The sequence below is a fragment of the Myotis daubentonii genome, chromosome 21 (assembly GCF_963259705.1).
Source record: "Myotis daubentonii chromosome 21, mMyoDau2.1, whole genome shotgun sequence".
Classification (NCBI taxonomy): Eukaryota; Metazoa; Chordata; class Mammalia; order Chiroptera; family Vespertilionidae; genus Myotis; species Myotis daubentonii.
The window spans coordinates 10,048,793-10,070,330 of record NC_081860.1 but is presented as its reverse complement, the minus strand read 5'-3'; the positions used below and the strand labels follow the sequence as shown (position 1 = coordinate 10,070,330).

At 39.1% G+C, this 21,538-nt stretch overlaps 1 protein-coding gene and 1 non-coding gene across 4 annotated transcripts in view; both read right to left on the bottom strand.

Moving 5' to 3' along the window:
• The window catches only part of BLM (BLM RecQ like helicase), a 75,125-nt gene that overhangs the window by 42,017 nt on the left and 11,570 nt on the right, over positions 1 to 21,538 (bottom strand). For 2 of the 3 annotated variants that reach the window (XM_059678387.1, XM_059678388.1), the window contains exons 3-12: positions 20,858 to 21,531; positions 19,192 to 19,354; positions 16,126 to 16,250; positions 11,981 to 12,113; positions 10,802 to 11,490; positions 8,499 to 8,690; positions 5,691 to 5,809; positions 4,177 to 4,290; positions 1,325 to 1,423; positions 954 to 1,102 (exon numbers count right to left, since the gene is read on the bottom strand). In XM_059678387.1, the coding sequence (XP_059534370.1) occupies positions 954 to 1,102; positions 1,325 to 1,423; positions 4,177 to 4,290; positions 5,691 to 5,809; positions 8,499 to 8,690; positions 10,802 to 11,490; positions 11,981 to 12,113; positions 16,126 to 16,250; positions 19,192 to 19,354; positions 20,858 to 21,531 (2,457 nt within the window). Of the gene's footprint in view, positions 1 to 953; positions 1,103 to 1,324; positions 1,424 to 4,176; positions 4,291 to 5,690; positions 5,810 to 8,498; positions 8,691 to 10,801; positions 11,491 to 11,980; positions 12,114 to 15,931; positions 15,998 to 16,125; positions 16,251 to 19,191; positions 19,355 to 20,857; positions 21,532 to 21,538 lie in introns of those variants that run through there. The other variant, XM_059678389.1, reaches the window with a different exon arrangement.
• Positions 661 to 780, bottom strand: LOC132223177 (U4atac minor spliceosomal RNA). Its single transcript, XR_009450415.1, has one exon. It is a non-coding gene; the product is annotated as a U4atac minor spliceosomal RNA (small nuclear RNA).

Below are 21,538 nucleotides of genomic sequence, written 5' to 3'. Positions count from 1 at the left end.
ATAACCCACTGAGAGATGCTGCTATTGTTTTTACCATATTTATAGAGCCAGCTTATTCTCTATTTCCAAATGAACAAAAGGTGTACTTAAAAAAAAAATCACCCCAATATATTAGTCATTCCTTCAGGCTTTCCTCAAACTCTAACGCCCATTAACAAATTGGAAAGAAAAAATATTGTAACCTTGGTACATAATAGCTGTTAAGTAATTATTTGCTGAGTGAATGAACTTATCAGAGTGCGTTGTGTCTACAAACTCATGCAGAGATACAAACTAATCCAGTACACCCTATATATGTGGGGCATTTTACTGTCGTGGTTTTTATTATTGAATAATTATGGATTTGGTGCCAATAAGAAGCCCTTTGCTGTTGAGATGGAAACAAAGTTTAAAAAGCTGTTATACATAGTTTCTGGACTATTTTCAGCATTCTGGGTGTCACTGGGACTCCAGAGAAAAAGGACAAAGCAGGGTCATTGGTTCATTTCATGATGTATATTCTAGGATGTATGAGAGCCAAAATCAGGTAAATAAAAGCTATTTTATTACTGGGACGATCCCAGGGCTAACAGGAACAGCTTGCACTTTATTCCGATTTACAGAATAGGTGACAAGAGAAAGTTTTCATTTCAGTAAGCGAAGAAAAGCCCTTAGGGCGCTGGTTCCCAAATTTTGCTATATATTGTAATCACCTGGGGATTTTCTTTTTTAAAGGCGTTGGCAGTACTGCCCTCACTGCACGCTAATTGGACGGTAACGCCACCCCAAGAAAAGGATGGTTCACTTGGGGATTTTTAAAAACCTACTGGTTTCCAGCCCCAAAATTCTGAGCTAATTGGCATCAGGCACAACCTGGGCACTGGGATTTTCAAAGCTCCGTAGATTATTATAATGTGTAGCAAACTGAGAACCACTGCCCCAGGGTTCGAAATGCACGACTTTCAACAACTTACACCTGAGGCCTGAGAATCTTCAGCTGAGTGAGGATGTCCTTCTGCACCCTGGGGTTAGCGGTGGCAGTGAGAGCCATCACTGGAACAGAGGGAAACTTCTGGCGAAGCATATTCATTCTTTTGTAATCCTGACGAAAATCATGTCCCCACTAGTTGAGAGAAAAACCCGCTTTTCAGACCATTTGAATCTTTCATTTATACAAAGCAAATACTGCTCACCACATTCAGAACCACCTTCAAGTGAAATAGAATATTCTTCAGTGAAACAGAATAATTCACCCAATGTTTTTTCTCTCTTTAGTTCTGAAAATATATATACTGTTGGTGGTATATATTTATCAATATTTCAAGATGTAAAAAACAGTATTTACCTGACTGACACAATGTGCTTCATCAATAACAAACCTTGCCAAGAGCTTCCTCTCATACAGATTCTCCAGGGTAGAAATCAGCCTGTTACTTGCACAGACCTAGGTCAGAAAAGGATTAATTAGACCTTTAAAAACATTTAAACATCACCTCACCTCAAGGATTCTGTTGTCTTTAAGTTCCACTGCAACTTACGCTCCATTAAAACCTTCAGAGAAAACTGGTTCTTATTCCATTACCAGAGGCCCAATACACGAAATTCGTGCAAGAGTAGGCCTTCACAGCCCCAGCTGCCCGGCGGCCCTGTCCCCCGTCCCGCCCCGCCCCACCCACTGGTCATTCTGGAAGGTTGTTCAGCCATCCGGTCTAATTAGCATATTAGCTCTTGATTATATAAGATATGAAGAGAATTAGCAGAAGTGATAGAAAATAGCAGACATTTTGGGATGTTTAGCAAACAGTTATGTATCAGGTCAGTGGTTCTAAAACTTTGGACCTCAGCATACTTGAGGGCCATGTTTACACTGGGAAGTGCTATGGATACGTTACTTGCATCCTTGTTACTTGGGGAGGGGGATACACACACACACACACACACACACACACACACACACACACACATTGTATGTATGTATATATTTCATAGCTCTGTCCATGACAGGGCCTAGAAGCAATGACATTCTAGTATTAATGACCACATCTGGCACCTGCATCTTAACAGGCATGTCAAAAGGACACAGAGGCCAGTTTGATGAAGCTCTCCCATTGGCCAAATTAGAACATCAAATTACCTAACAAAAATGGATGCTAGCCTACTATATAAGTTAAAATTCCATAATTTCATACTAATATAAGTAAATATATAGGTAAAAGGGAAAGCTATTTGTTATAGTAAAATGCCAACTAATTAGAAAAATCATCATTTGGCAGCCATTATAGTAATAACTAAAGGGGAATCATCGATGCATGATAAAACTATTAGGTAAAAGTCTGATGAATAACAGGATATTTACACAGTTTCAGAATATCCAACAATTATCTACTATTACAAAGGCAGAAAATAACCAAAAAAACTTACATTTATGACAAAAAAAGAGAAAAAAGTGATTTTACAGTGAAGAAGCCTGGCAGACACCACCTAACCTGGGTGACTAGGTTAACTAACATCACCAATAACAATAAACTGACATCAAATGCCTCCTGATAGGATGCCCTGAGAACTTGTCACCACTTCTGATGTGCCAGCCAAGATGAATAACTTGAATCTAATCACTAGGAAACATAAGATAAACTTAAATTGAGGGACAGTTCTCAAAATAACTGGCCTTCACTCTTCAAAAGTGTCAAAATTGCCCTAGCCAGTTTGGCTCAGTGGATAGAGCATTAACCTGCAGACTAAAGGGTCCCAGGTTTGGTTCTGGTCAAGGGCACATGCCCAGGTTGCTGGCTCGATCCCTAGTGGAGAGCGTGCAGGAGGCAGCCAATCAATGATTCTCTCTCATCATTGATGTTTCTCTCTCTCTCTCCTTCTCCCTTCCTCTCTGAAATTAATAAAAATATATTTTTAAAAAATTGTCAAAATCATGAAAGACAAATTATTTAAAGAACCATGACAACTAAATGCATATTCTAGGAATTTCTTTTGCTGTAATGGACATTATTAGGAAAACTAGTGAAACGGAAGTTCATAGACTAAATAATAGTGTTCTATCAATGAAAACTTTCTGATTTTGATCATTATACTGTAATGCAAGAGAATTCCTTGTTTTTATGAAATGCATGGCAAAGTATTTAAGGTTAAAAGGATATATCATGTCTACAACTTACTTTCAAATATTAAAAAAAATAGAATGATAAAGCAATCACAGTAAAAGTTACCATTTGGAGTTTCTGGGTGAAAGTCATACAGGAAATCTTGCACTATACTGTATATCAGAAATATGTCAAAATTGAAAAATGTATGTATTCTAGTGAGCTTTTAGGAGATAATAGAAAAAATATATTGGTCTCCACCCCAGTGTCTGGCAGAGAGCTCCTGAAATCCTTGCAATTTCCTAAGTGATAAGAATGCTGGGAGCATCTTTTTACCCTAGAGTCGAGTCTGGGGGGATCCTGGGTGGGGGCTGGTCACCACCAAGACCAAGCCATGATTAGAACCTTGGAATTCGCAGCGCCACCCTGCATCCTCCAGACAGGGGGAGAGGGGCTAGAAATAGATTTAATAACTGATCGTGCCTGTATGGGGAAGCCTAAATCAAATCCCCAAAGTATGGGATTCAGAGTTTCTGGGTTGGCAAACACATCCACACCAGGAGGGTAACACCCTCAACTGCATGAGGACAGAAGCTCCTGTGCTCTGGACCTCCCCAGACCTCACCCAGCATTTTTCTTCATCTGGCTGTTCGTCTGTCTCTTTATCATGTCCTTTAGTAAATGGTGAACTTAAGCATTGCCCTGAGTTCTACGGGCTGCTATAGCAAATTAACGGGAACTGAGAAGGGAGTCATAAGAACTTCTGATTTATAGCCAAATCAGAGAAGTTACGGGTGACCTGGATGGAAACAATCGTGTTGGACTGAGCCCTTAACCTGTGGGACTTGACACTATCTCTGGGTAGGCAATGTCAGAATTGAGTTAAATTATAGGACAATTGGCCAGTGTCACAAGAATTGCTTGGTGTAAGGAAAAAAACCTCCACACACTGGATGAGCAGAAGGAAGTATTCTATGTGAGGAATAAAGGAGAGGAACAGAGGAGGGAAAGGCTGGGTTTTCCATACTCAAGAGCGAGAACTGAACTGTTTTTACTAACACAGCTCTAATGTCATATTTTAAAATAATGATAAAATACAAACCTTCTCTGGAGTAACATACAGAAGTTTTATAATTGGGTCTTTTTTTGATAACTGGAGGTAAATACTTGTAGCTTCTGAGTCGGTCTTATCACCTGTCAGATATGTAGCTGGAATCTAAGTATTAAAGTAGTAAACAATGTAAATTTTACACATTAATCTGATTTAAGCTTATATTTACCCTTAGCTTTTATAAATATTTTATAAGTTACATGTCAAACCTATCAGAGCAAAGATAATCTCAATGTAATAAAAATAACAATAAGGCCCTAGCCGGTTTGGCTCAGTGGATGGAGCATCGGCCTGCGGATTGAAGGGTCCTGGGTTCGATTACGGTCAAGGGCATGTACCTTGGTTGCAGGCACATCCCCAGTGGGGAGTGTGCAGAAGACAGCTGAATCGATATTTCTCTCTCATCGATGTTTCTAACTCTCTATCCCTCTCCCTTCCTCTCTGTAAAAAATCAATAAAATATATTTTTAAAAAGTAACAATAAGTACATAGTACATTTTCTAAAAACCCTTACTAACTACAATTTAAAATATTCTTCTCATTGATTAGCTCTTTTTCTATTTTCATTTTCCTTTGCTTCCTTTGCTTTTCATGTTTGTAAGTAATATAAATATGAATTCAGCATCCAAAAGATCCAGTCCTAATGTATAGGTACATTCTTTTTTAGGTAAATGTGTATTCAGGGTTTTAATGGGTAACAGTGATGCAAAAGCCATAACATCAGCACTGACTTAACAACAGCTATCATCACTGCACTAAGACATTCTTTGGAAGAAGAATCAAACCAGCGGTCTTGTTGAAAAAGGTAGTGGCGCCCTAGCCTGTTTGGCTTAGTGGATAGAGCGTCAGCCTGCAGACTCAAGGGACCCAGGTTCAATTCTGGTCAAGGGCACATGCCCGGGTTGCTGGCTGGATCCCCAGTAGGGGGCGTACAAGAGGCAACTGATCAATGATTCTCATCATTGATGTTTCTCTCTCCCTCTCCGTGCCTCTCTGAAAGAAAAAAAGAAAAAAAAAGAAATCCCCCATAAAAAAAAGAAAAAGGTAGTGGCTCATAACCCTGAAAGTAATTGTTTGATCACAATATGCAGGATTTAGTAGAATGAATCCATATACTATTGTAATCTCAGCCAGGAGGAAAAAGGACACACGTGTGGGTACAGGCATGTGTATGCATTTTAAGACGTTAAGGGATTAAGATAAGAACTATGCTGATCTGGCAGTAATAAAAAAAACCTCCTTTCATATTAAATAAAAAATTTTTTACATCAGCAAAGTACAAGTTAAAAGTTCTTACTAAAATACATTCTCCTAGAATAAAATCAGATGGAAGGTTATCTGTATGAGCTTAAATGTACAACTTAATGTAATAGCTGTACTTCATTCTTATAATTCACAAACTATTAAATAAAAAGGCAGCCCAGAGTACTAAAATATAATTATTTTTAAGTTATATTTTTATGAGCATTTTTATTGTAACTGGTAGAATTTTGTTTTTAACTTACATCCAATGAAGTCAGCTTTTGGACTTGATCTACGATAAGTGACCTCAAGGGAGAAATGACAATCGTGACCCCAGGAGAAACACAGGCAGGGAGCTGGTAACACAGGCTTTTACCACCTCCTGAAAGAGAGATGAAAAAGAAATACCTGTCAGGTCCTATCTTGAGAGCATGAAGGCAAAAGTTACAAAGTAAACCACACACAATATTTAAGATAATTAACAGAATACCAAGTGATATTTCCTATGGTGCCACAATTTGCCATATTCAAATGAGTCAAAATACTTAGACAATTTAAATGTGTAAAGATTATCTTTCAGGACATCTCATGTAGGTACATATGATAGCAAAAGCAAGAATCAGGGTGGAAAGCTTAAATGCAATAGACTTGCTTTAGAAGTTTACTTGGGAAATCCAAATGCAGTATAAGAGGCACTCTAGTTATGATTCTAGGATTAAAATAATTATCTATACTAATAAAAGGGTAATATGCTAATTAGACTGGGAGATCTTCCAGACAAAGCCATGGTGGCGGGGCCGAGGCAGAGGCGGTTAGGGGTGATCAGGCCTGGAGGGGAGGGCAATTGGGGGTGACCAGGCCGACAAGGGGGGGCAGTTTGGGACGAGAAGGCTGGTGGGGCGGGGGAGCCGTTGGGGGCGAGCAGGCCGACAGACAGAGTGGTTAGGGGCAATTAGGCAAGCAGGCGAGCAGTTAGGAGCCAGTGGACCCAGACTGCGAGAGGGATGTCTGACTGCCAGGTTAGGCCCAGCAGTCAGACATCCCCTGAAGGGTCCCAGATTGGAGAGGGTGCAGGCCGGGCTGAGGGACACCCCTGCGGCCGCACTAATTTCGTGCACCAGGCCACTAGTTTCATATATTTCATTTTAAAGAGTTAAAATGTGATAAAATATACAATATTAAAACCCACAGTTAACATGGTTTAATATTTCTTTGATGATCCAGAGGGCACTTCTAGAATCTCTTTTGTTAAACCACTAGTATGAATACTTCCTGTACTCTTATCCATAGGGTAATATTCCCAATCTTCCTTTGAAGTAAAGGGTAGAACTATATTTGTGTGCATTAACAGAGGATGAAGAGAAAGAAATTTCTTTTGAGATCAAAGGGTGGGGTGGGGTAGGGTGGGATCTCTCTACATGTGACTCTAATTCAAAATGGCAAGACAATCAGTACACATTTAATGGTAACTGAAATGATTAATCCCTAATTTTCAACTTCATCAGCCCACTAATAATAGAAATTTGTGCTAGGCAGTTTCTAGGACTTTGATTTTTTTTTTTTTTTTAAACAAAACAGTCCATCTTTTCTGCATGTGTAGTAAGTAAATTTCTCTTTGGTATTTATGTGTAAATGTCAAGGCAAGACCACGAAGCTGAGTTCTAGTTTCAGTTCTACCACTTAATAGGTTATGTGACTTAGACATGCCATTCAACCTTATCACGCCTCAACTTTATCATGTCCAACATGTACTAGATCAGTAGCTTACAAATTTTGTCTAAAATAAACTACACACACACACACACACAATACCAAGAGGTTAAACTGGAATGGAAGGACACATAAAAACACCCCCTCAAGCCCTGGTCAGTGTTGCTTAATGGTTAGAGTGTTGGGCCTTACACTGAAGGGTTGAGTGTTCGATTCCTAGTCAAGGGCACATGCCTAGGTTGCAGGTTCGATTGTGGCCCCAGTCGGGGTGTGTGTAGGAGGCAACCAACCCATATGTTTCTCTCCCTTCCATTCTCTATAAAAAAAAATCAATGAAAAAAAATATCCTTGGGTGAGGATTAACAATAACAACAAAAACACCCCCTTGAGACCCCAAAAGACCATGGGAAACCCCCCAAAACCGGTGGAAGACTCAGGGTCCTTTCCTGCTTTAGTTTTGGAGTACCAACTTGGAGTGGACACAGAGCACAGAGTAAACAAGTTAATGAAACAGGAAATGATTATTAACCGAACATCACCTAAATTTTAAAATCAGTTTGAAAAAACTTCAGATAGCCAGATAATACTATTAAACAATGATGGCAATTACTAATTGCTTAAGGTCACAACAAGGAGAGTAGACGGCCCAGGGAAGACTACATGTGCAAGTACTGAAACTCCAAACTCCCCCTGGTTCTTATCCAAACTGCTTATTTAATTGTCTGACTTGGATGACTATAAATCATTGAACAGCTGTTATAAACGTTTACAGCACAATGAAAAGTCCTGGATCTCTTCAAAACAGGCCAAGGAAGAACTACGCTAAATGCTTTTCATTTAATTTTCATAACACTCTGTGAGACAGGTTCTTTATTATCATCCCCACTGCACATGTGGGGTCCAAGGAATGAGGGGCCTTGCTCAAGGTCACTCTGCTAAGAAATGGCAGGGCTGTGCCTTAAGCCCAGGCCACCAATCCAGAGCTGATGGTTTTAACCACCATAGATCACTAGACTGTAACAAATAAACTGCCAGAAATGGTCACATCTCTATTCCAGTCCTACATTTTTATTCATGTTCCAGACTAATTTAGACTAGGAAAAGAAAAATCCCCAAAGAGAAATTCTATATCAGTTCAACACAACGAGCTTTGAGTTGAAAATCTTAAAGGGCTATAAATGTTATCATGTCAACAACTAGAACAGAGGGTATGAGGTAATACACTTTCTTACTATGGCATGGGAGGTTTAGAGGCCCATAAATGATAGAAATACTGTCGGTGTTCTTTTTATTTCTATTAAAGGGCTTTCATTTCACATCTGCCAATGGATTCCTGCCAATTCACATCTAAAAATACATACCAGTGGGCATTAAGATAAAACAGTCTTCACCAAGCAGTGCAGCATTGATCGCCTCTAGCTGATTAGTTCGAAAATGATGGAGGCCAAATTTTTTATGAAAAATCTTCATCATTTCTTTTGTATGAGGAAAATTAAGGCTTTGGAAATGCTCGTGATTCAGATTTCTGGATGGTAAATTTTGCGTCGACTGGTCTAAGAAAATAATCAAAGTTCAGAAAAAGCAGTGCATTAATGTCACAAGTCAGTTTCAGCGTTTACTCTTTGCCCTGCATAATCACTGACATGCCTTTCCCTACAGCAAATTCCTTCTTTAACCATGTACCGAATTTCCTTCCATACAAGTGTCAAGGCCACCAAAGACTTCCTAAGGGCCAAATTCAAGTCTTTCCTTGATTTTTCTACAGCACTACCACTACTCTCTTTCCTCTTCTCTTTTGACTGACCTTCGAGACATCTGTGGATTTAAATTCCCTCTCTTGGTTCCACTTCCTCCACCTGCCCCTGAAATTTGGAAGTCTTTCAGGCACTTGGGGCTGGGCTCTTTAGATGTTCTTTTTTGGAATTTTCCTAGTCCTATGAGCTTCAGCATCACCTGTGTGCACAGAAGGCACAGATCTCTGTAAGAACTGACTGATCCGCCCTGACTGGTTTGGCTCAGTGGATAGAGCGTCAGCCTGCGGACTGAAGGGTCCCAGGTTCGATTCCGGTCAAGGGCCTATACCTTGGTTGTGGGCACATCCCCAGTAGGGGGCCTGCAGGAGGCAGCTGATCGATGCTTCTCTCTCAGCGATGTTTCTAACTCTCTATCCCTCTCCCTTCCTCTCTGTAAAAAATCAATAAAATATATTTTAAAAAACAAACAAAAAAAAACCTACTGATCTACTCCTAAGTTCCAGTCCTATATGCATCTTCAGTTGTCTGCAAGACATTCCTACCTAAATGACTTACCAAAGCTGTAAGCTCAACAAGTCTTGAAATAGCCCTCCTCAGCTTTTCTCCAAATCTGCCTGTCTCCTGACTCCCCTATTTCTGTTAATGGTGTCACATTTCCCAGTCACCCAGTCAGAAAACTCAGTCATCTCAGCTTCCTGATTCTTCTTCCACAATGTCACTCACATCTACCCCCTGCTCTCCATCCTTGCTGTCGCAACTTTGGTTCAACACAGAGAATTAGAGCCCCCGCCAGCTTTGGCAGTTACTCCAACCCCAACGCTCAACTATCTCAAGATAATTGCGAACGTCAAGTATGACACATTCTAACAGCATACAAAAATAAATCCATTAAAGGTTATTTAAAGGTCAACAGTGTAACTATAAGAACAACCTCCGTGGTATTAAGTCATCAATAACAAAAATAGAGAGGGCTGTACTTTTACAGAACGTTGTACATCTAAACTTGTTTCAGTTAAAAACAACACTTTGTGATAACTTTATAGGATTGATGTATGGTTTTAAAATTAATTTTGGCATTTCTCTGCAGCCTTTACAGTGGCTAATTTCATTCCTCCAAAAACTTTCCTCACTAAACTGTGAATTCCAAGAGGGCAGGAACTATTCATCATTTATCCATTACCAGAACCTAGAGCAGAACATGCACATAGTGGGCACTCAATTAATATTTATTGAATGAATTAAAAGGAGTCTAGGCCAAAAGAAATAATTTGATTGATTTAAGAAATGTAACTTCACACAATTTACAACAGCTAAGATCTGGAAACAGCCCATCAGTAGATAAGTGGATAAAAAAGCTGTGGTAAGTTTATACCATGGAATACTATGCAGGAGTAAAAAAGAAGAATCTCTTAGCCTTTGAGATGGCATGGAGAGACCTGGAGAGTATCATGCTAAGTGAAATAAGTCAGTCAGAGAAAGACAAGTATCACATGATCTCACTCATATGGGGAATCCAATTAACAAAATAAACTGATGAACTGAGTGGATCCAGAGACATGGAAGCATGGAACAGAGTGTGGAATCTCGAAGGGAAGACGGGGAGGGTGTGTGGGTGGAAGGTAATAAACCAAAGACCTTTATGCATAGATGCATAACTCATGGACACAGACAATAGGCTGGTGAAGGCCTAGGGAGGGGGGCAGGGAGTCAATAGGGGGGGGGGGGGAAGGGGACATACGTAATACTTTCAACATTAAAGATTTAAAAAAATAATAAATAACAACAACAAAAGAAATGTGACTTGAAATCTGTCTTCAACTGCCCTGTATTTTAATATTTTGCGACATAAATATTTCTCTACTTGATAAATTGATCAGTTCTCAAGTCAGAATTCTAAAATATACACTTACATTTTTGAATTGACCCTGAGAAGTTTTTATTTTGAGCAGTAGGTGTCACAGGGAGGCAGTCTGTCTTGGTTGGAGAAATTCTTTTTGATACTGATTTAACGGGCCGACCTTCCTTAATAGGTGGATAGGCAGCTGTGGAAGACTTGTTCGTTGCTAAGCCATGCATTATATTTTCCCACTCATCATCATCATCTAAGTCATCTATGTCAAAATTATCAATCTCACAGGAGGCCTGGATTTCCCTTTCTAAGTCATCTGTTGAAGCAGTATGTTTATTCTGATCTTTCACAGCAGTGCTTGTAAGAACACTTCCTGGAAAATGAGAGCTTTCATTTCTTTTTTCTGTTCTTGGTGTTTCAGCCCAGTTGCTACTCACAAAGGACTTCTGTAAATGGGAATTGAATAATGGTCTTTCAAAGAGGTTCTTCTTGGTGACCGAGAACCCTGTCTTTCCTGGGGGAGTCACCACACATTCCCCAGAAGAAATGGAATTTGAGGGAATGGGCGGAAAATGTAACTCATCAGAACTCCCTGTAGGGCAGGAATCGCCCTTTGAAAACGCATACGGCAAGGAAACAGATGCCATGTCCTCCATGGGGTTACCAAGGGCATCAGGCCTGTACCTCCACATTGAGCCAAGGACACTGGCATCACTTGGGTTAAAATCTGCTTCGGCTAGGAGTTTCCTTCTGAAGAGAAAACACACAACACCAGAGTAAGTGTGAGTAGTCTGCCACGGTAGGCCACACAAGTATATCTTTAGTTCTCATCCCAAGTTGTGGCAAAATACATTCTCTTTTTTCCAATTTCAAAAATTCGGATAAAATACTAAAGGAAGCCCTAACCGGTTTGGCTCCATGGATAGAACGTCGGCCAGCGGACTCAAGGGTCCTAGGTTCAATTCCGGTCAAGGGCATGTATCTTGGTTGCGGGCACATCCCTAGTGGGGAGTGTGCAGGAGGCAGCTGATCGATGTTTCTAACTCTCTATCCCTCTCCTTTCCTCTCTGTAAAAACATCAATAAAATATATTTTTTAAAAAAATACTAAAGGAAAAGTTTGAGAAAGTAAATAAATTTAAAACATCTATTCAGGATGCTAACCATTTTGCCCTGTACGTTTCTGATAAAGTGGTGGCAATGCAGCCAGATATACTCCAGAAGGAGAAAAATCAAGGTACCTTATGTTTCGCTGCTGAAGCAGATCGTCCCCACAATCCAAAGCTTTCAGTTCATCATCAGGAATAGCATCAACTAAGTTACAAATGTGGTCCATCACTTCAATAAGCTGCTGCTGCAAACTTACCTGTCTACCTGTAAAGTAATCATGGTGTTAATATTGTACCTTGAAAACAAAAAAGACAAGTTTTTCAAAGTCATGCATGTAAAATCTGAAGTAATTTAAAAACAAAATTATAAACAACTTTATACTGTCCTTACTATCTGCCCGAGAAATAATATGAAATCAGATTGTCTCTAATTCTATATCATGAGAATCTGTAACAATGTTATTTAATTTCACGTTAATTCTCAATATTTCTCTGAGGGTAACCAACGTCGTTGGAAGATAAAGTTTTATCAATTTACTATGATTTTTTACTAACTTCAGGGGTAAATCTCACCATGCCCACACAAAATATATTATAAAGGGCTGCACAGGCAAGGACTCTTCACCCCACTCCCATTTCCCAACTCATTCTCACACAGATGCTTCTTCCCACATTGCTCTGTACACCCCCTAGTCTGTTCTCTCTTCCTCTCCTCTCTGCCCTTTAGACCTTTAACTGACTGCGCTTGGTCAGCAATTACCCAGTAGCCTCATTCTCCTCTTTGAACATTTTCTTTCCCTTATTTCTCTGATTGTCTCCTGTTTCCTCTGCAGCCCACCGACTGCCCTTTCTCCTGTGTACCTTTGGCCCTAGGGTAGAATAGACATCTTACTTGCTTCCCTAACCCATTTTTTCCCCCCAATTGATTTTAGAGAGAGAGGAAGAGAGAGAGGGATAAAGAGATAAAAACTTCAATGAGAGAGAAACATCATCAATCAGCTGCCTCCTGCACGCCCCTCTACTGGGGATCGAGCCTGCAACCCAGGCATGTGCTCTGACTGGGATTCGAACCAGTGACCCCACCCGCCGGACCCAATTGCTTTCATTCAATGGTAACAGCATAGCACCCAGACTCTCTCTTTGGAGACCATCCCTGCCCCACTCCCTCAGTGGGCAACTGAGGTAAGCCAGCTCAATGAGAATGGGGTCCAGTTTTTTGGCTGGCCGGAAAAGAGGACCTCTCTTTTCAACAAGCTGGACAGGCTGCTGGTGGCCCTCTCTGCCACCACATAGGGAAACACACCTTGGAAATAAGACTAATACAGGGGAAGCATAAAACAGAGATAGAAAGAAATGGAGGGTTGAGATGGAGAGATGAGACAGCACAGAGGTCAGAGAAGGCAGGTGTGAGAGAAATTCCTGATAACAATAGTTGGGTATCTGAATCCAACCCGCCCACTCCACATTTTGTTTAACCCATGTAACTAAGAAATAGAATGTCAAAGAAGGTGAGGCTTTTGATGAAGGAAACAAATGAGTTAGGGAAGCAAGTAAGATGCCTACTCTACGCTTAGGGCCAAAGGTACACAGGAGAAAAAGCAGTCAGTGGGCTGCAGAGGAAACAGGAGATAATCAGAAATAAGGGAAAGAAAATGTTCAAAGAAGAGAATGAGGCTACTGGGTAATTGCTGACCAAGCGCAGTCAGTTAGCAGCGGTTCTCAACCTGTGGGTCGCGACCCCTTTGGGGGTCAAACAACCTTTTCACAGGGGTCGCCTAAATACATCCTGCATATCAGATATTTACATGACAATTCGAAATAGTTGCAAAATGACAGTTATGAAGTAGCAACGAAAGTAATTTTATGGTTGGGGGTCACCACAACATGAGGAACTGTATTAAAGGGTCTCGGCATTAGGAAGGTTGAGAACCACTAAATTAAAGGGTCTAAACGGCAGAGAGGAGAGGAAGACAGAACAGATTAGGGGGTGTCTAGAGCAATGTGGGAAGAAGCATCTGTGTGAGAATGAGTTGGGAAATGTGGACTCTTACTAATGACTGATGTAAACAGGAGCATGAGGTATGAGATGGTAAAAGTGGAATTGCTGAATTCCTACTTCCTTCTGTTTTCTCCGCAAGGAGAATGGGCATGAGATTGGAAAGAGGAGAATAATGGTCTGAAGGAAATGAAAGCCAAGACAGGCTCAGAGAAAGATAAAGCCATTGGAAAGAAGCTCAAGTCTTCTTGTCTGGACAGATTACACTTCAGAATACAAAGGAAACCTGCAAACACGATCTCAATGGTATCTGAAGCATCTAGTTGATGGAAGAGTGAAGACAAGCAAACATTGTTCTAATTTTCAAAAAAACTGTAAAGTGAGTGCCAAAACCTACAAGCTGATGATCTTGATATTGATTTAATACAAAATTCTAGAACACGGTATCAAACAGCTGCTTTGTGAGCTATAGAGAGAGGAAACAATTATAGAGTTAGCAAGAGTTCATAAAAATAAACCAGCTATCTTAACGTTCTAAGTTCTTGGAAAGGATTACTAGACTGGCAGATAATAGCTACCATTTATTGAAGGCCTACAGTGTACTTTACTTGACAATTCAGCAAGTTAAATATTATTTTCACCGTTTTATAGAAACTGAGTCCAGAGAAGCTTAACTAATGTGCCAAAGCCACACAGGCAGGAGTAGGACACGACAGGGCTGTATCTCAGGTCGGTGTCACTCTAGAGTCAATGTCCCGTCCATTTCCTCTTGGTGTCTCAGACCTTGAACTTCTGGAGTCATATGACCAAGATTTTTGGAATCCCAGGGACAAGGGAAAGAAGCAGGGTCTGAAAGTAGATTTGTAACTAGTGAAACAAGAAGTGGTGATGAATGAACTGATGTCAGCTGACAGGGAGGCCTCTAACAACATTCAGTAGGGCTCTGTTCTTGCCTCTGTCCTTGCCAATCATTCTGAAACTTAATGATGAAGAAACATTACAGTGCAGAGGCTGTCAGTGTAAACTCAAGAGCTTCAAGACTGCTGGGTTCAAATCCTAGCTCTGCTGTTGTCTACTTCTATGACCATGTGTCATCACTCCTGCATTTCAGTTTCCTTATTTGTACAATGGGGATAACAGAAACTAACTTAAAGATCCCTTTTAAGGATTAAAGAAGTTAATATTGTAAGAAATTTGGAGCAAACAGAAGCAATACAAAGACCACTAGGCACACTGTATGTACAACATCCATCAAATAATAGAATGTATTACAGAAATAGTCAGAGAAGAAAAAGAGCTCTTAGAAATGGATTTGATAAAAATGAAAAATTCTACAGAAGAGTTAAAGATAAAATTGAGGAAATCTCCCAGAAAGCAGAGAAGCAAGAAATGGAAAACAGGAAAGTAGGTAATGGAACCCTAACATCCAAATAAGAGAAGTCCAGGAGTGAAAGAAAAAAGAAGGAAATAATAGAAAACCTTCCAGAATAGGACACAAATTTCTAGACTGAAGGAACCCCTGGGAAGTAGAAATTAGGAGAAAGGAGACTGCTGTTTTTCAGTCTTATAGTACTACTAGATTATTTTTACTAGATATTTAATAGCAAACATTTTAATGAATTAAGAAACAAATCCAACGACTGAAAGGTCCCAGGTTCGATTCCGGTCAAGGGCATGTACCTGGGTTGCGGGCACATCCCCAGTAGGAGATGTGCAGGAGGCAGCTGATCGATGTTTCTCGCTCATCGATGTTTCTAACTCTCTATCTCTCTCCCTTCCTCTCTGTAAAAAATCAATAAAATATATTAAAAAAAAAAAAAAAGAAACAAATCCAACAAACAAAAAAGTATTAAACTTTAAGACCCAAACCCAGAGTTTATACAAGGAGAACAAGGAGGATGTCTAGAAACCAGAATCTATAAATAAGAGTTAAAAGACCTAATAATATGTAGCCTTAAAAAACACACACAAAACTCCTGGGAGCTTCAGACTTACTTCACAAGGATTAACTTATGGGAAAGCAAATTTTGGTTCAATATAAGAAAATTTTCTAACAATTAGCATTTTCAAATTAAAGAATGAATTACCTTGTGAGAACTTGAGTTTACAAGTTGTTTGAGCAGATGCTGGCTAACCAATAAGCAGGGATGGTTCTATATTAGGCAAAAGGAACTATAATTTGCCATCTTACACTCTACAGTCACAGGTAAAAATACAATCTTACTTGGTTTGCAAGAGTTAGTAATTAAAATACATGACATGTCTAAAATACTTTTTGTACCGTCACAGTCTCTGCTGGTTTCTTGGTTAGATTGCTGAGTAGGCATTTTCTCTGGTTTTGACAAGTCCTCTGGTGTGCTTAGGCCATCCTTCTTTCTGTCACAGGTGTCAAGCTCCTTTAACATACTACAAGTTTAAAAATATACAACCAATCAACGTATAGAATAGATCATTTTTCCTCTAATATTTCTGCACAGCTGGTCAGACAATATATAACAGAAAAGAGAAATATATTTTTGTATCTTCTCTATTCTAAAACCTCTTTAGCTGGCCCTCAAAGTCATTCATCTTCTGGCCCAGGAGACCTTTTCAACTTTGTCTCAATGATGACCTTTCAATAACCCCAGGCTCCAATCACAGTGCATGGCTTATATTCTTCACGTAAGTCCTGTGTTGGCTCCTTCCGAAATTCAGCCTCTGCTCGTCTATGAAAAACCCACCATTCCAATCTCTTCCTACCCAAATCACACCTGTTCCTCCAGGCCCAGCTCAAGGGCTATTTTTCTGATTTCTCCAGCAAGTGGTTTTTAACATCTCTCTCTTCTGAGATTCCAAAGCATTTTATCCAGACTTCTCTTAAATCAACATGTATATGTGTATCTGTACTTATACAGGTCATACAAAAATATATTAACACATATAAACATGGTCAGTCTGACTAGATATAAAAAATACTTTAAAAGTAACAAAACAATTACTAATTGTTAAAGAGAGGGTGCTGTGGCAATCCAAAGAAAGATAACACTTCCCAAAGAAAGATAAAGCTTTGGAAGGGGGTAGAATTGGAGGAAACCTTGAAAGATGGATATGAGAAGTGACAGACTATGAAGAGATAGAAAAGACAGTTCTATTCACCTGATATCCAAGAATCAACTGTACTTTTCTAAAACAGGATTTTGGAATGCAATCTTCTCACTAAATCAAACATTGATGAATAAAACTATGTTTTATAAAATGATAATATATTATATTTAAGGAAAAGGCCTTACATTTTAGCAGTGTTTTCCAATTTGTCTCAAGGCTAATAGGACCTTAGGGTTATTACAAGGGCATAACTAGCGATAAAGCTGAAAGGTAAATTGGGGCCTGAAGATGGAGGATTCCAAGGGCCAGCTCAAGAGGTTTACGAATACAAGGAGCTACAAAAACATGTTTCTCTTTTCTATTATATATTACCTGACCATTACACTTCTGAAATTAATTCAGAAGTTACAACCAGCATTTTAAAACACAATAAAAGGTAATAAAATTTAAGTATCCTCTGCATATAAAGCATGATTTGTGAAAATTTTATTTGTTTTATAATATACACAAATGTGTATATGAGGTTGCAGTGGGAAATTACAGAAAGAATCTACCTTGGAAATAAACATTTTCAAAGTGCTGAAGATCTAGGTAAAGTTAATTACAGTATGAAAACTCAATAAACTATATAGCCATTAAATGGAATAAGAATAAAGACTACATAACAATATAGAAAATATTTTAAAAATACTACTTAAAAAAAGCAGAAGCCTTGGCTGGGTAGCTCAGTTGGTTAGAGAGTTGTTCCCATATGCCAAGGTTGCAGGTTTGATCCCAGGTCAGGGCACATACAAGTATCAACCAATGAATGCATAAGTTAGTGAAACAAGCTCGGCTGGTGTGGCTCAGTGGTTGAGCACTGACCTATGAACCATGAGGTCACGGTCCAATTCCCAGTCAGGGTACATGTCCAGGCTGCGAGCTCTATTCCTAGTGGGGGGCGTGCAGGAGGCAGGCAGTCAACGATTCTCTCTTATCATTGATGTTTCTATCTCTCTCCCTCTCCCTTCCTCTCTGAAATCAATACAAATATATATTTTTTAAAAAAATAAGTGGAACAATAAATCGATGTTTCTCCCTCTCTCAAATCAGTAAATTTTTTTAAAAGCAGAATAAATAGTAGAGTTACATGTTAATTACAGCAAAAATCATACACATGCAGAAAAAGGTCAAAACCGAACATGGATAAAGAAAATGTTTGGTTTGTTGGAATGTTGAGATTACAAGTAAGAATCCTGTTAAGTGGTTACAGTGTTGTTTGTGCAATGCACACTTTATAAACAGACACACAAAAAGCCAGGAAATAGCACTATGCAGGGTCCTGTCCCCTGCCATTAATTTTACCATCCTGGGCCATTCCCTGCTCCTCACTGGGTCTCAGCTGCTTCACCTGCTAAATGATGCTGACTTAGAATCCAGACTCTATATGAACTCCTGATCAGTTTTTTACTTTGTGCAATTCTGTCTGAATTTCCATTGGGAGGGAGAAGAGGAGAGGGACGTTTTTTAGTTTAGAAGAGGAGGTACAGTTTTTTAGTTTTGTCATCAAATAATAATCATGCTCCAACCTTTCCTGCCTCTTTAAACATCCCAACACACCTGTTAAAACACAAACCTGGAGAAACTCGATTATGCACACAAACACCTCCTTCCTGTCTTCCTTCTCTAATTAAGCTAACACACTATAGAGATCTATTTCTTACCAAAATATTGGTTAAAAATGTAGTATATAATCCACCACTTAACTAGACTGTGATTTAGACTGGGATGAGGATGGAGGTAACAATAATTATTAAGCTATTGATGATCTGTGTGGACTATGTATTTTTCCCCACAACACTACCACAATCATATCCCTAATTTAATAAAATTCAGTGAATGTCAAATACAATAGTCAATTCTATCCTGTAGGATTAAAAAAAAAGGGGTGGGGGGTAACATATCACTTACTAAGTAACTGTCCAAATAAGGAGTTAGCTTTGTGTCATACATTCCTCAAGTTAAAATCAACTACATGAAATTGTTTGGAGGTCTCATGAAATTACAATTTTGGTAGTATGCTGAAGCTGGAACTTGATAGCTTTAGCATACCATCAATTAAATAAAATGTATCAATAGGAATTTTTTGAAGTTTTCATTTAGATATAAAATAAACTGTGCAGAGCATGAAATTATACAAAAATGATAGTGCGTAACTAAATTAAAATATTTCAGATACCTCAAATGCAAACACTAATGCTTATTAATTAATCAGCTATTTTACCTAAAGCATTTTAGAGAGGAAGAAGAGGCAGAAGTCGTTATTTCTTCCGGAGAAGGTGGAATAAAATCAATATCATAATCATCTTCATCAAGTTGAACACATGGAGATTTCTCCAGTGAATGGAATTCAGTTTCTTCCAAATGTTTTTCATTTTCACTATTATCTAAAGTAGACAGTTGATAACATAGGTTATTTTAATAATTAGAGACAGAAAGAACAGGGTATGAGCACTGAAAAGTGAGTGCATCAGGCAAGTCATAAACACTAGCACCACTCTGTGAGCCCTCTCGTTTCCCACCTTAATGTCAGCTTGTTTTTTCATAAATTATTATTGAGTCAATTGGAGCAAGTCCAATGACTACTGGATTGAGGCCAAGGATCTGCTTAAGGCTTTTCATGACTGTCGCATTAAATTATGAAACTCCTACTTGGCACCAGTACTTTTGTTTTTCTATTTTTTACTCATATTTAAATAAGAGTAAAGTGCAACAAATGAGTCTAATAATTTTACAAACACCATTGTTTGTACAAACTATTTTTACTTTATCACAAAGGCTTCCTAGTGATTTAAGTCTATCAGATACAATCTCTCTCTCCTGACTACAAGGAAAAACACAATGCCCAATTGTTGCTCTTTAGTTTACATTTTACAAGTTTTCTCTTCATAAACAAACACACATCTGATTAGACTATAGCTCTGTTTATTATCAATCACTTTCTGGTCCTCTCTCACCCTACAGGATTCAGGTACTTAAAAATTTGTCTCACGCCTGACCGGTTTGGCTCAGGGGATAGAGCAGCCACGGGCAAATTACGGCCCGGCCCGTTTGAAATGAATAAAATTAAAAAAAAAAAAAAAAAAAAGACCGTACCCTTTTATGTAATGATGTTTACTTTGAATTTATATTAGTTCACACAAACACTCCATCCATGCTTTTGTTCCGGCCCATCGGTCCAGTTTAAGGACCCATTGTGGCCCTCGAGTCAAAAAGTTTGCCCACCCCTGGGATAGAGCATCGGCCTGCGGACTAAAGGGTCCCGGGTTCGATTCCGGTCAAGGGCATATACCTTGGTTGCGAGCACATCCCCAGTAGGAGATGTGCAGGAGGCAGCTGATCGATGTTTCTCTCTCATCAATGTTTCTAACTCTCTATCCCTCTCCCTTCCTCTCTGTAAAAAAATCAATAAAATATATTTTTTAAAAGAATTTGTCTCACATTTGCAACGATTTCATAAGGTAGGTACTTCCACATATGGCTAATCTTAGCTATGAGACCTAAGCAGAAAATAATTTGAATGCAATTTATACTTTAATAGCATGATCAGATCATATTATGCAGCAATATTCGGTGGCAGCAAGCCATAAAGGAATTATAATAGAAAGGCTTAATTCACTTCCCAATTCTACCACTTACCAGCCAATAGACCATTTAACCTCTCTGGACCTTATTTTCTTCATATGTAAAAATCACAGATTATTAGCAGAATGAAATCTTTCATTTCATCAGTATATTCTGCCTCAAGCATGTGGCCAACAGATTGTTCAATAAACACCTCTAAAGATCTGAAGGACAAAAGCTATATCATATTTGCTATTGTTCCAAAACCTAGCTTTGACCGAATGAATACAATCGACATACTGAAATGAAAATAAAGTAATTTTTACCTCTTTCCTCTCCCAAATGAGTTTTTAAAGAGTGGCTATTCTGAGTGTCTTCATTTGTAAGCTCTTCGGAACTGGGGCCATCATCAATACAAATCACACCGCTACTTAACCATTCGGAGTCTGCCTTCTGCTCCTTAGTCAAATCTACTTGCTTGCATTCAGAGGAAGGAGTCGTCAAGTCAACCTTTACTGTATCTTCCTTTTGAAGCTGTGCTTTAAGAAAGTTTCTCTTAGACTTTTTCTGAGCAGTGCTTACTCTTACAGAGTGATTTTTGAGTGGTGTAACAAATGCTTTTGAATTTCCGGAAGTATCAAAGTCATCCATATCATCCCAATCTGATGAAGAACTATATTCTAATTTCTTGAAAGTAGCATCACGGAATTCCTTTACACTTGGAGGGCTCTGCGTAGCAAGTGAAACTTCCCTCGGAATCTGCAACGAATCTGGCAATAACGGTTTTGAACCAATTCTCTTGGTTTGCTGTCCCGCAGCAGCATTTTTAAAGTCACTGATCCTTGTTTGCGGATTCCTGGTATGAGGTAAAGTTTCACTGAAGGAAAAGTCCTCAGTAACATTAACATCTTTATCACTTAACACAGGTGTCTTTGCTACTGACACACAAGTCACAGACACATTGTTGGCTGAAGATACTTTCTTTTTAAAAGTGAAACAGCTGGAAA